The sequence below is a fragment of the Helianthus annuus genome, chromosome 9 (assembly GCF_002127325.2).
Source record: "Helianthus annuus cultivar XRQ/B chromosome 9, HanXRQr2.0-SUNRISE, whole genome shotgun sequence".
NCBI classification, from domain to species: Eukaryota; Viridiplantae; Streptophyta; class Magnoliopsida; order Asterales; family Asteraceae; genus Helianthus; species Helianthus annuus.
Genome location: NC_035441.2, coordinates 136,303,700 through 136,318,009, shown reverse-complemented (window position 1 = coordinate 136,318,009; position 14,310 = coordinate 136,303,700). Strand labels below are relative to the sequence as shown.

Below are 14,310 nucleotides of genomic sequence, written 5' to 3'. Positions count from 1 at the left end.
TAAGTTCATGGCCCACTAGATTTTTTAACCTTTTAGTCTAATTGGGGATCCATTAGTGTTTGTTTTGTTATGTACATAGGGCTCATTACCAATATGCATGTGGTTTCTATATAACTTTGCAAGTTTTATATTCATGAGTTTATATTTTACAAGTTTTATATATATTGGTTAACTAACCGAATAACGGAACAACGGTTAACTAATATCGGCTATGATTATACTTAATACTTTTCAATTAATCAAACACTCGATTAACCACGGTTATCCGACTTTGCATACCAGTAATGAAGAGTTGTATTGTGAAGGGGTATAGTAAGTCCCGCAAAGTGTGCGGTACTAGATAAGCCACATCGACCCCAAGGCGTATTAGATGATCAATCCCACAGTCAACAAAGAACCACCAAATCTTCAAGTTCAGGTGCACCATGGCCGGCGATCATCGTCGGGTTCAGAAGAAAAACGGAACAGGTGCTTTCTTCTTCTTCATGGCTACTCTCATCATGTGGGCCGTCTCTGTTTTCTTCGAAATTCTCTTCAACAAGCGTACGGAGCTTCTTCCACTCATCTTTGGCTTCTCTTTTTACCAATTTTCCAACTGGGTTTGCCGGAAATTCATCTCCAGAGACCCTCTTCTGGTCAACACTTGCGTCTCTCTTCTCCACTCTTCCCTAACCTCTGCTTCAGGTATTGTAACTGTTCTTCATATTTTGATGCATCTGTTTGACTTTCTTGTGCTGATTTGATGGTAGATTGATCTCAATTGCTCAATTCATGAAAATTTTAATATGTAAAGATCTGCATCATCTTCATTTCAAGGTTTTTCAAAGTCAAATGAATTGTTTTTTAGCTTCAAAATTCATCGAAAATATCGTCTTAATCTAGAAAATTTTGGATGTGGTATTTACAATATAAAGATTACTTAAATGGGTAACTTTTGTCTGCTATAATTCGTTAATTAATCTATGCAAATTTTGAGTCTTGAAAGTATGATGTTTGACTAAAACAAGTACAGGGGACACTTGTACACAATGATTTCTATAATTTTGTCTATAAAGGATGAGTTTTGGCTAGAATGCTTGTACAATAGGCATGTATGATTGTAAAGTTAGTAAACATGGACTGAATTTCTTGACAGTGGTGTTCATTTTGGTGAAGCAGTTGGCATCTAATGATGTGAATCAGTTATTTGAGCATTCGCAGCTCGTTAACACTACATGGCCATGGGCGTACTCAGCGTTGTGCATATCATGTGGGTATTTCGCGTACGATCAATTGGATATGTTGCTCTATGGTTTGTATAGTGGATGGATACCCTCCATTCTATTGCATCATTTTATTCTCCTTGGATGCTTTACTCTAGCCCTATACCGAAATGTCACAATCAACTATCTTATTCTAACTCTTATATGCGAGGTACGCGTTGACTTTGACTTTTGACTTTTTGAGATCACAACATAAGTACTCACTAAATCATTGTGGCTATTCAACTAAACTTTCTTTGATTGTGATTGGCAGTTGCATTCTATCTTTCTTCATGTGAGAAAAGTGAGGCGGATGGCTGGCTTACGCGATGGAAAGAGCAAGCTAGTTAAAATCGAATGGTTCTTAAATATGAGCACCTTCGTATTGGCACGTCTATTATCTCATGTGCTAATTACAGTCAAGCTAATCAAAGATGCATCTAAGTTTGAGAAAGGAATCGAGCTTCCACTCGCTCTGTTTGGTATGGCGGGTATGAATTTGCTTAATGTTTTCCTTGGCATGGATCTCTTCAATGCTTTTAGGAGAGAGAGAAACCGACACAATGTTCATGAATCGTAGACTTCATGGTAAAACACATCTTTGTTTGGAACACATCCCTATTTCTACATTGGGAGATAAAAAAATGTAGATTTTTGTTTGTATTACTTGGACATTGAAGAGCTATTGTGACCCATAAATTCCAGTTATTTTTTTCAACCAAATACTTGGCTCCCTAGTTAGCAAGAACATAACCATTGGGTGTCAGCCCAGTGGCCACCGACCCCCACCTTAAACCGGCCCGAGGACACTCGAGGTCACGGGTTCGAAACATGTTTCAGCCCCTCGGGTTGGCAGGGGTTTCACCGCCAGGCAGCGTTGTCGAGTCGCTAGCTTGGGAAGGGGGATCCCTTCCGCGGTCGGGGGTACCGTGCATCTACCCTTTTTTAGTTGGCAAGAACATGCAGCCTCTTGCTAGCATTATATATTGTGCTAGTCAGGAAGAAGTACATGGATTTGGTTCATGTCATCATCTGTAAAAGAAGGTTTGAGTAGTGTATCCATGGTCTAGACAACTGGACTGCATTACAGCAGGGATTATGTCGAAAAGATAGATATGGAAATGGGCGGGTCGAATAACAAGTCAAAACAAGACCGGTGTTTTGGTAGATATTGAAACAGGCTGGATGGGAATGGTTGAACCAAAAACCATTTCCATAGTTGGTTTGTTATATGTGGACATGACTCTTTTATTTTCACTAAAATCTAATATGTTTAAATGAAATGATTAGGAGGTTGTTTAAAAATAAAAATATACTTTGGGTGAATTTTTTGACTACAAATAACTATGATAAGCAATTGTTGTTAATAAAATTATGGGTTTGCAATCTCTGTGATAAGCTTTGCAATGAGCTAAGAAATGTCGAAAATGGAATTAAGATAGATGAGATATCAATACTCAGAGTGGTGGGCTGTTTGAAATGAAAGTTTTGTGATAAATTAGGTGGGATCATTCATGTGAATAGTAAGAAAAATAAATGGATTTGGAAATCCCAATAGGTGTTTTTGTTTAACAAATTAATGATTATGCCCGATACTCGATGTATAGTAGGCTGAGGTGAGTATGAGACACAGTTACATACTTGGGGCCCCCTCTAATGGGTTTTCCCCATGTTGCAACTCCGTCAATTCATCCACACGACTACGAGGTCTGACCCCAACCATCGATGTATTTGGTGTCATTGAGACAAAAGGATAGCAGCAATGTTCCAAGCATAGTGGAAAACACAAGGAAATGGAATTAAAGGTAGGGGTGTGCATGGGTCGGTTTTTACTATTAACCATAACCATAACCGCTAGTTCAGTTATGGAGTTTTGGTAACCATAACCATAACCAAACTTCGGTTATGGTTAATCGGTTATGAAGTCGGTTATGGTTCGGTTTTGGTTAATTTCGGTTATGTAACCAAGCAAGGTTTGAAATAAATAGGGTTGTGCACGATTTGAACTTAGCATGAGCCTATTTTATAAGATAGCGAAAACTAAACTTTTTGGTTAAACTACCAATTTAGAGTTCTTTTTAATAAGTTAATTCTCAAACAAAAACAATTATAGCCATAACACCTTAGTTTTTTTTTTATCAAAATAATTGACATCTATATCAAGATCATTTTGTTACTAACATACTTTTATCTTAGTAAAAACCCTCTATATGGTTTTGTAAAAAACAAATCTATTATATAAAGTCAACATCACAACTTCGGTTCGGTTTCGGTTATATTCGATTAACCAAAGCTTCATAACCATAACCATAACCATAACCGATTGAGCGATTATACAAAGTTTCATAACCATAACCACTGGTTATATTGGTTATCGGTTATTAGTGGTTCGGTTATGTCGGTTATGGTTTGGTTATCGGTTATGGTGGTTAATTTGTTCACCCCTAATTGGAGGTATGTGAAGAGATTGCAAATCAAACTCATACATCTATCCTATATTATAACATATAAGGAGGATAAAAAATGCAATTTTAGTTTAAGTAATATAACTTTTAAAACATATAACACACGTCTTTAAAACATAATGTTGAATTTAAACCAACTATCTCCACCATTTTAAAATAACCATAACTTTTTAACTATTGAAACTTGAGGCACGATGATGGGCCTTACAACCAGGGGTGCAAATCAACTAAGCCAAACCCAATCTTGACTAAGCTTGAGCTTGGCTCGATTCGAGCTCTGTTTCTAAAATCCGAGCTCGGCTCGTGGGTAGTTTTTCAAACTCAAGTTCGACTTGTTTATTAACTTTTTAATTAATTTATGTTAAGTTATAATTATTATTTTTTAAATATTATTATATAAATTTTAGGGTTAGGCTCCTTTAAGTTCAACTCGTATCGAGTTTTTTCAGTTCAACTCGTATCGAGTTTTTTCGAGCCGATCTTGAATAGCTTGGCTCATTTACACCCCTACTTACAACATCGTTCACAACAAATAAATTAAATATTCAGGTGGTGCAAACTCGATTGAATCATTTAAAAAGAGACCTAAAGTTAAGGGTTTATCAATAAGTAATGTTGCATCAATACCTAGACTTATTCTGCGTCAGCGACAGGTCTCAGTTTAGGTTTTGGCGGGCTATGCGGCTGATGTGGTTAAAGAGAAGATGGGTGAGTAATCTATTTATTTTACCTTTCAAATATTAGGAATAACGATATACAGTGTAACAAATATTTCAACATGAATTAAGCATGTTACAATTTATTTATTGGGTTAAGTTATTCTACAAAGGCTCCTAAAAATAAGAAGTGTACAAAGACACAATAGATCGCACAAGATGACACAATGTCGAGCAAAATATAACAGAATGCCGAAAAATATAACACAATGTCGATGAAAAAAGACACATTGAGTCGCAAAAAAAGACACAATGACACAATTATAGAAAAAACACAATGATAATAAAAAAAATTCTAATATCTACAACCTATAAATCCAAAAATGAAAACCTAAAATTTTACATCATAGAGTTCGATAAGACGGTTCTATTGCCGTTTTTGAATGAGGTCAATCAGAGTCGAGTTAATACAATTTGTACGACTTCTTACTTTTTTAGAGCGTATTTGATCTTAAACCTTTATTTATTTATTTATTTATTTTTGAATTTAAATATTAGCTTTTATTCACATCTAAATGCACTTTACATCAATATCGCAGGTAAGCGAGCAACAAGCTGCGCCGCTACCCTTTTTTGAATAGCAAACCCTAGCCTATTAAAGACAAACCCCTGCCCCCTGTTGATGAGCCACTGTTGTGGACAACCTGTTGGACCCTAGTCAACAAACGGATAGCTTCTGGAGCTAGGGATCCAAAGGTGTCGAAGGCGAAGGGGACAAATGCATGTTGGTTATCAGCACATGCTTTAGCATGTTTATCCACCTTTTTTGATTCTGCTTTCCTTATAGCTTGTCCTGCTACAAACCCGCTTTCCCTTAAACCAGCTAAGGGGAAGACTCCTGTGAGATCCACACAAGCATGTTTCCCTCCCGCCCAGCCAAAGACGAGCAGATCCGCTGGTCTCAATGTAGATCTCCCTTCCATAGGGTCTGTAAGGAAATTCACATGGGGCCTCCTTCTTGGTAGAAATCCCCGCTCTCCTCAAGATGTCCCTCAAAACATCTCTCACCCAGTCATGCCGATATTTTTAACCAGGGAGCTCCTTGCAATGAACAACATGCTCCCCGTATTTATCCATGCAGGCTTTACGGCAGATTGGGCAGGTTTTGTCTTCTGGATACATAGGGATCATCAGCCGGTATTTGAGGATAGCCCTATACTCAACAGCCGACATGCATTGCCCCAGCCCCTCGATCGGGATAACAGTCAAAAAGTCTTGCACATGGGGCCTTTCAAGCACTCAATCACCGCCTTCTGGCGGGGAGACAAATCAAATGTTTCTCCCAGACTCCGAGCGATTTTGTCAAATAGAGCATTCGCCAAAGTTTTTTTGTGGCTTTGGGGGGGGGGGGTCCATATTAGAGAAATTGCCAATGTCAAAGTATGGAAGAGAGACACTTAAATACTCAAGAGTCTGTTGGTAGTCTACGTCAAGCTTAACAACCCCACTGTTCCGAAGGATATGGTCTTGCAATACACACGACTGAGCTCTAAACGCCACAAAAGCATAAACTCCAACATCCCGAGCTGAGAGGAGGCCCAAACCACCCAGACACATCGGCAAAGATGCCAAACGCCACAGAAGGTCACCAAAGTAGGACCCCCCGCAAACAACAATGTCTTCAATAGCCTCTCGGATACTATTGTCAAAACAGATACCGCATTTGCCATCAAGTGAGGTTGGCAGGTCCGCATTTATTATCAAGTAATAAATACATACGGTAATCGTAATATAAAAACCCCAACAAACTATTCGGCTAACTAACTCTTTAGTATGATATTTATTGTTTAAAGATTTCATGACAACAAATGCTATTGTTTACTGTCCGGATACAATTGGAAAAAAACTAGTGGTCAAAGAGGAAATAGGGGTACAACCAAACAAGTGGATTTCTGGTTGAGACAGCGTCCACACATTTGGACTTTGTACACAAGCCAAATTTCAACATTTCCAGACGCCTTTGGAATTTTCTTAGATTGATGGTTAAAATCGACCCAAATATATATTGTTTATTAACCTATTCAAACAACTTATATATGTTTCAGTGTTAAAATTAAAAAGTAAAACAGAGAAAATAATATAATAATATTTAAATTAAAAGAGTAATAAATTAGAATTAACGATAATAGTGTAGATAAGGAATTAAGAATATACTTGTAAAAAAACAAAAAAGCAATCTCCTAGTCTTCAATAGTGGCAGCACGCCGTCTGGATTGAAGCATCTGCTCTTTGGATTCTCCGCTGGTCTTAACGTTGTCATCCGTCAACCTTATAATCACCATAATCCTTAACTTAACTCTTCATTGTCTGTCTGTCTGTCTGAAGCTTGTTGTTGTGAGCTGGGTCTTTAACCACAACGCTCCAGGTAATAACCCCTTTTTTTCTGTATGATTTTGGAGTATTATTATTCGCATTTCCTCTTCTGATTACAGCATTTTTCTTAATGCACGCTATTGATCTGACAATCTCACACGTAGATGTTTATTCTCCAGATCTTTATTTTTGTGGATTATGTAGTTGAACAATTGATTTTGTTTTTGGGATAATGGTGCGGGTTTAAGAAGGCTTTGGTATTAGTAAATGTTTGTTTTGTGATTTTGATTTCTGGAGATCGTAAATCACTTTAGTACAAGCAATGTGCTTAATCAACAGAATTTGAGAGCACAATTCTAGTTTTTGTCCTCAAAAAAGGTTGGGGACAGTGATTTATGCCTCATTTTGATTCTTAAAATGAATTGGTCTTTCGTATCATTAGGGGGAGGTAATAAGTGGGATTGAATTAGATTGGAATGAACGATTTCTCACAATGGATGACATGAAACTGGAGTTCAAAGGATAATTCTAATCGGGCAATTGTGGGACATGTTCACTGACCTAAGCAGAGTGAGTGTGTTCACGTTTACGTGTTGGTAATCGTCCGATTAACATTTGTGTCAACGGCAATGCTGACGAGTTCACATTGCGTTTTAAGTGTGGCAGGCTAATGTGATTAAAAGGAGTAGGAACGATGATATAACAACCTTCTAACTCGTTTTATTAGAACTTTGAAGAAAGATCAGATGATTGTTTCGACAATATAGTGTTTATAATCTTATTTAATACGTTAACTATTTACAAAAGTAAGACAATAGACAACTTGTATCTTAATATTGTCTTGTTCCATCAGTAATTGAGGTAATCTTGATCGGTGAAATTCTTGTTTCAGTGATCAAGTCGCTTTTTTGGGACCATAAGAGTGATTTGGACATGAGTGCATATATTGTTGGAGTTTTGGCCCCTCTTCTACTCACTCTCGCCCTTCGGAAATCTAACAAGGGAAAAAACCGAGGTTTGCCTGCTGATGTCGGCGGGGACCCGGGGTATGCTATCAGAAACCACCGGTTTACGTCTCCGGTTGAAACAGCATGGGAAGGGATCAAGACTCTAGCAGATCTGTTTGAGCAGGCATGCAATCAACATGCTGACAAGAATCTACTTGGAACGAGAAAAATAATCTCGAGGGAGAGCGAAGTAAATCAAGACGGGAGGGCATTTGAAAAGCTTCATTTAGGTGATTATGAGTGGATGACTTATGGTCAAGTTTTTCAAGTTGTGTGTAGTTTTTCATCCGGTTTGATGCAAATTGGGCATAAAAGTGGTGAACGCGTTGCAATCTTTGCAGATACTCGTGAAGAATGGTTTATTGCGTTGCAGGTAATTTATAATTTTATATAATACATCTGTTTAAGTAGGATTTCATGATTCGTGAACCGTAACCAAACCACCGTTATTTATCTCGTCAATCAGGCTTGTTTCAGGCAAAACGTCACTGTTGTCACCATGTATGCATCTTTGGGTGAAGAAGCCATTTGTCACTCATTAAATGAGGTAATTTTTTTTATTTTTTAAATTGGGATAAATGCAATAATTTGTATAAATTATGAAGTATACAATGATGGATTAAAATGTTTATAATGCAAAGTGGGATTACATGATCCTTCAAATCCGTGAAAAAGATACATTCGTGCTTTTGTGGTCCTGTCAACCTTTATAAGTGGATACAAGAATTTTTAATTTTATAGAGTAAACTAACAATTCTAAAAAATAATTCAAGCAGGGAGTTTGTTTTTATAGCTCTAAAATGTTCTTGTTATAGCATAATGAATTGTAACTTGTAATTTATAAATCCAACTGCCATCTAATTACATTCTAATTTTTTTTTTTTTTCCAGACAGAGGTTACTACTGTAATTTGTGGAAACAAAGAACTGAAAAAACTTATCGATATAAGCGGACAAATAGACACTGTAGAACGTGTTATATGCATGGACGATGAAATAACTTCAAATCCCGTATTAACTGAGGGAAGCAACTGGAAAGTCTTTTCATATTCCGAAGTGAAAAAAATTGGTAGAGAGAGCCCCGTTGAAGCAGATCTACCGCTTCCTGCTGATGTGGCAGTGGTTATGTATACAAGTGGGAGTACCGGCTTGCCTAAGGTTAGTAGAAAGCTTCTTTTCTTAATATTTGTTCGTTTTCGGTATAAAACTTATTAATATGGAATTTTATGCAGGGTGTAATGATGACACACAGCAACGTTTTAGCGACAGTTTCTGCTGTGATGACCATTGTGCCCTGTCTTGGGGTCAAAGATGTGTATTTAGCCTACTTACCGCTAGCACATATTCTTGAACTTGCAGCGGAGGTATACCGATAACCAAACCTTTTAAATGTTATACATTATCTTAAAAATATTATTAAATAATTATGTTTAAACTTTAAACTGTAAATTCTATTTTTCATGTCGCAGAATCTAATTGCAGCTGTAGGAAGTTCAATAGGTTATGGAACCCCTTTAACTCTTACCGATACGTCAAGTAAAATTAAAAAGGGCACAAAGGGAGATGCATCGGCTCTAAGGCCGACTTTAATGGCATCTGTTCCCGCTATTCTTGATCGTGTCAGAGATGGTGTGAGGAAAAAGGTTGATTAAAATTTAAAATTCCATGCACATGCCTTATGTTTTATTTATTACTACGATATTTGTATGAATTTTGGCTGAAAATTTTCAGGTGGATTCAGCAGGTGGATTATCAAGGACGTTGTTTAATTTAGCCTATGATCGCCGGTTGTCTGCTATAAACGGAAGTTGGTTAGGGGCGTGGGGTTTAGAAAAGCGTTTATGGGACTTTCTAGTGTTTAAAAAGGTTCGGGCCATTTTGGGGGGTCGTATCCGGTTCATTTTGTCTGGTGGGGCCCCTTTGTCAGCTGATACTCAAAGATTTATCAACATTTGTCTTGGGTTAGTAATTAACAAACTCTAATTGATTATTTATACTATTTTTATTTTTTTTTTCGAAAAAGAAACAAGATATCACTATATGTTTTTATGTGTACACCAGGGCACCAATAGGCCAAGGTTATGGTCTAACTGAGACATGTGCTGGTGGGACGTTTTCTGAGTATGATGACCCATCTGTTGGTCGTGTTGGTGCACCCCTGCCTTGCTCCTATATCAAGGTTATATCTGCATCTGTGTTAATTTTAAAATTAAGTAGTTATTGTTATTTTGATTTTATTTTGTATGAAATATTGATTTTGATGACTTTCGTAGGAGTGATAAGACAATGATACAAATCATTTGTTTTATATTAGTATTGAGCTAGATACCTTCCAAATTTCCAATGCAAAATGCTAGCATATTCCCACTAAAATTTAAGGCAATTTTGTTTTATTTACACAAGATTTTCATATTTTCTACACAATATAATATATTTTTTGTCGCATTTAGATGATCAAAAAAATTACAACTATGTTACAAACTTACTTTTTTGTCCTTCTTGGTACTTAGCTTTTAATTATATTACACTTATAAACTTAACATATATTTTTGGTTATAGTCTATCCTTTATTACTTTTACATTATGTCCAGTCGTCCGCAAGTATGTATTTTTACTAGTATTTTGTGCATTATATTTAGCAATATACTGATTTACAAGCTTATATTGCTTTTTGACCTGTACATTATATTACAAGTTTATATTATCTTTTGTGCATTTGTACCTAGTGTAATTTACGTCTAAACAATTTGTAATAATAAGTTCATTAAGTTAGCCATATTACAGATTTTACAGATTGTACTTGAACCATTTCATGTCGTACGTTCTCGAATTATTATGCTAACTTTATTTTTTAGGACTACATTATTTAGTTACATTTTAAACTACTATATTGAACCATGTAAAACAAGTTTGATGTTTCTTACAAATACGCTCATCAAAAGTATCATCTTTCGTTTGGCAGTAGTTTTCGAGTTTCAGAACATTTACATTCATTTCTGTATTTAATCTATTGTTTTATCCAGAAGGACCATAACTAATGATTGTATTAATTACTACAGTTAATAGATTGGCCCGAAGGTGGTTACTTAACGAGTGATTCACCTATGCCGCGTGGAGAAATAGTGATTGGTGGGCCAAATGTTACTCTTGGATACTTTAAAAATGACGAGAAGACAAAGGAAGTATACAAAGTAATATTCTTTCTTACCATGCGTAATATTCTTACAAAGTATACAATTATCAACCGTTTTACCGCCTCTTAACTCTTTTTCGTGTATAAAGGTTGATGAGAGAGGCTTGACGTGGTTCTACACGGGCGATATCGGGCAGTTCCATAAAGATGGCTGCCTTGAGATAATTGACCGTAAGAAGGATATAGTCAAACTTCAACACGGAGAATACGTGTCTCTAGGAAAGGTACATTTTCTTTTTATATGTATTTATTTCTGTTTCTGGTTTATATAAACGAAAACCAGAATCCACTCAGAGATCAATGTTTCTAACACAGGTTGAGGCCGCTTTGAGTGTTAGCCCTTATGTTGATAACATAATGGTGCACGCGAATTCATTCCACAGTTACTGTGTGGCTCTTGTGGTGGCTTCACAATCTGCGGTTGAATCTTGGGCTTTGCAGAAAGGTATCGAATTTGATGATTTCGCAAGTTTGTGTGAAATGGAAGAAACCTTGAAGGAAGTTTACGCTTCCCTGCTAAAGGTAACAACAATATATTATACTTGTTCAGAGTTGCGAACGTTATATTTTACGACTTGGGTCATAAGCTATCTTTTTTTACAGGCTGCAAAAACAGGGCGATTGGAGAAGTTTGAGATTCCCGCAAAGATCAAGTTGCTTTCGGAAGCATGGACTCCTGAATCTGGACTTGTTACCGCAGCACTAAAGCTCAAACGAGAGGTCATCAGAAAGACGTTTTTAGAGGAGCTAGAAAAGTTCTACCAGTCTTGATTGATGGTTGGATTTTGGCGTATGTGCATCTGGAATAGTTAATTGTACTGACTCAGTTTTGTTAATTCCATTATGAAGTAAAGTGGTTAGATATATTTGTGCAAAAGTCATAAGAATATCAATGCACTAATATATCTGTTTGGTTTTGATCAGTGTAAACAACTGTGTAGTTAGTTTAATATTGTTATGATGTTTAAGCCTAGACCCCCGAAAATCTTGCAATTATTGTAAGTCGATCCGTAGTGGGGCGCTATGCCCGAAGATGGCGCCGGTAAAACGCCCCAAACACCAAAACGAGGGGCGTTATGAATGGCAAATTGAGGTGTGGCGCGAGGATTATAGCGGCGCGATTGTGAAGGATTTTGAAAAATTGACCGTTAAACAACGGTCATAATATTAAAAAAAAAATTCAATTTTTTTAATTTCACTCTATAAATAACTCACAACTTTTCCATTTTTTTTACAATTCATACTCAACTATTCTCTCCTTCTCTATATATTTTTTAAAAAGTGTTGAAACTACTCCCACCGTATTCAAAAAAATGGGTTCCCCGTCGGAACACTCCTTCACCGATATTTACCGAAGATTTTTTTCACCTGAAGAAGACACGGAGGAGGAAGAAGCGGTTACGAGTGCATGTACTTTTGTGATACAAACATTTGAGCACGTTCGGCCTAGTCCCCCTCCACGACCCATCTTGCGGCGCACCTATATCTTGCGAGACCGTGAAGCCGCGAACGAGCGTTTGATGAAAGACTATTTTGATGCGACACCGGTTCACGGACCCGATGTTTTTAGACGGCGTTTTCGGATGAGCCAAAGGTTATTTTTGCGCATTAATAATGATTTGGAAAATAAGTATGATTTCTTTAAGCAAAGAATGGACGCGCGAGGATATTTAGGCTTCACCTCAATTCAAAATGTCACATCCGCCTTACGCATATTATCATACGGAAACACGTACGACATCAACGACGAGTACTTGAAGATGGCGGAGAAAACAACCCGAGATTGCTTGGAACATTTTTGCTATGGTATTTTTTATTGACTTTTATTTATTTACTTTTATATATTTATTTTTTTAGTAGCTTAAGAGTAAAACTTTTATATATTAAATTATATTTTAGGTATATGCCAGTTATATGGAAAACGTTATTTGAGAAATCCCACTTGGAACGACCTTCAACAAATATATGAGGTGCATCTAGAAAAGCATGGAATACCCGGCATGATTGGTAGCTTGGATTGTCGTCAATGGCGTTGGTATAATTGTCCAACCGCATGGCGAGGTCAACATACACGGGGTAATAAAAAAGGGCCAACTTTGGTATTACAAGCTGTTGCGTCATACGACCTTTGGGTTTGGTCGGCCTTCTTTGGTGTAGCCGGGTGTTTTAACGATATTAATACGTTAGAGGCTTCACCATTATTAGAGAGCTACATTTTTGGAACTATACCAAATGCCGGTTTTCATGCGAACGGGAACGACTACGAGCATGACTACTATTTGGGCGACGGTATATACCCGGAGTATTCGATTATTGTTAAAACGTTTTCTGAAACGTTCGATGAGAAAAGAAAGTATTTTAAAAAATTACAAGAGTCTTCGAGAAAGGATATCGAGAGGTGTTTTGGGGTTCTACAGCAACGATGGCATTTTATCAGAAATCCTTGTCGCATGTGGCATAAGAATAGAATACGAATGGCCATGTATGCTTGCATCATTTTGCATAATATGATCATTGAGGATGATGGAAGAGCGATATGCCAAAACTATATTCCGGAAGATTTAGTCGAAGGAACCCAAGCAACAATGGAAGAGAGACTCGCAAATGCTCAACTATTGCGATCTAAGGAAATACATAACACGTTGAAGGCGGATTTGGTTGAGCATGCTTGGGCGATTCGCCCAATTCGATACAACAGTGACGACGAAGAAGATTCCGAGGAAGAAGAGGTTGAGGAATTCGAAGACGGGAACTTTGAAGACGTAGGTTTGGATGCTGGAGAAAATGAAGAGGAAGAAGGAGAGAACGAAAATGAAGCCGAAGAATAAATTTATTTTTTTAGGTGTAACGTTTTTTTTCTTTAACGTTTTTTTTTTATTTTAATGTATTGTTTTTTATTTAATGCAATGATTTTTAATTTTATAAAACTTAGAAATTAATTAAAAAAATAAAAATTAAATTAATTGAGTAATGATGACAAAGGAGCTTTATGACTACGACCTTAACTTGCATAACGCCTCATAAAGCCCCTTGGTGACGTGGCATGCCACATGTCGCATAACGCCCCCAAAAGGGCCTTATGACTAGGGATGAGCTCGGTACCGAACCGGTACCGTTACCGAAAATCCTCAAAAGTGGGTACCGGTACCGGTACCGAATATACCTGGTACGGTACGGTTCGGTACCGGTATTTGAGGGTAAATACCGGTACCGTACCGGACCGGTACCGAAAATGTCAAAAGTCGGTACCGAAAAGGTACCCGGTTCGGTAAATTCGGTACCGGTACCGGGTCCATTTTGCTCATCCCTACTTATGACTACGGATGGCCTAATCAATTTTGAAAAGAGGTTTATGAAAATTATGTGTGTTAAATTA

At 37.1% G+C, this 14,310-nt stretch overlaps 2 protein-coding genes across 2 annotated transcripts; both read left to right on the top strand.

Annotated features, from left to right (window-relative positions):
- Positions 1-326: 326 nt before the first annotated feature.
- On the top strand, positions 327-1,964 carry LOC110878807 (TLC domain-containing protein 2). Its single transcript, XM_022127172.2, has 3 exons — positions 327-684; positions 1,136-1,413; positions 1,516-1,964. The coding sequence occupies exons 1-3, from the start codon at positions 426-428 to the stop codon at positions 1,819-1,821; spliced, it is 843 nt and encodes a 280-aa protein (XP_021982864.1). The 5' UTR covers positions 327-425; the 3' UTR covers positions 1,822-1,964.
- Positions 1,965-6,264: 4,300 nt separating this feature from the next.
- LOC110878808 (long chain acyl-CoA synthetase 9, chloroplastic) lies at positions 6,265-11,907 on the top strand. Its single transcript, XM_022127173.2, has 12 exons — positions 6,265-6,787; positions 7,628-8,115; positions 8,209-8,289; positions 8,633-8,899; positions 8,974-9,105; positions 9,211-9,384; positions 9,473-9,702; positions 9,803-9,920; positions 10,801-10,932; positions 11,024-11,158; positions 11,250-11,456; positions 11,538-11,907. Exons 2-12 carry the CDS (start codon positions 7,669-7,671, stop codon positions 11,703-11,705), a joined length of 2,091 nt encoding a protein of 696 aa, XP_021982865.1. The 5' UTR covers positions 6,265-6,787; positions 7,628-7,668; the 3' UTR covers positions 11,706-11,907.
- The last annotated feature ends 2,403 nt before the right edge of the window (positions 11,908-14,310 follow it).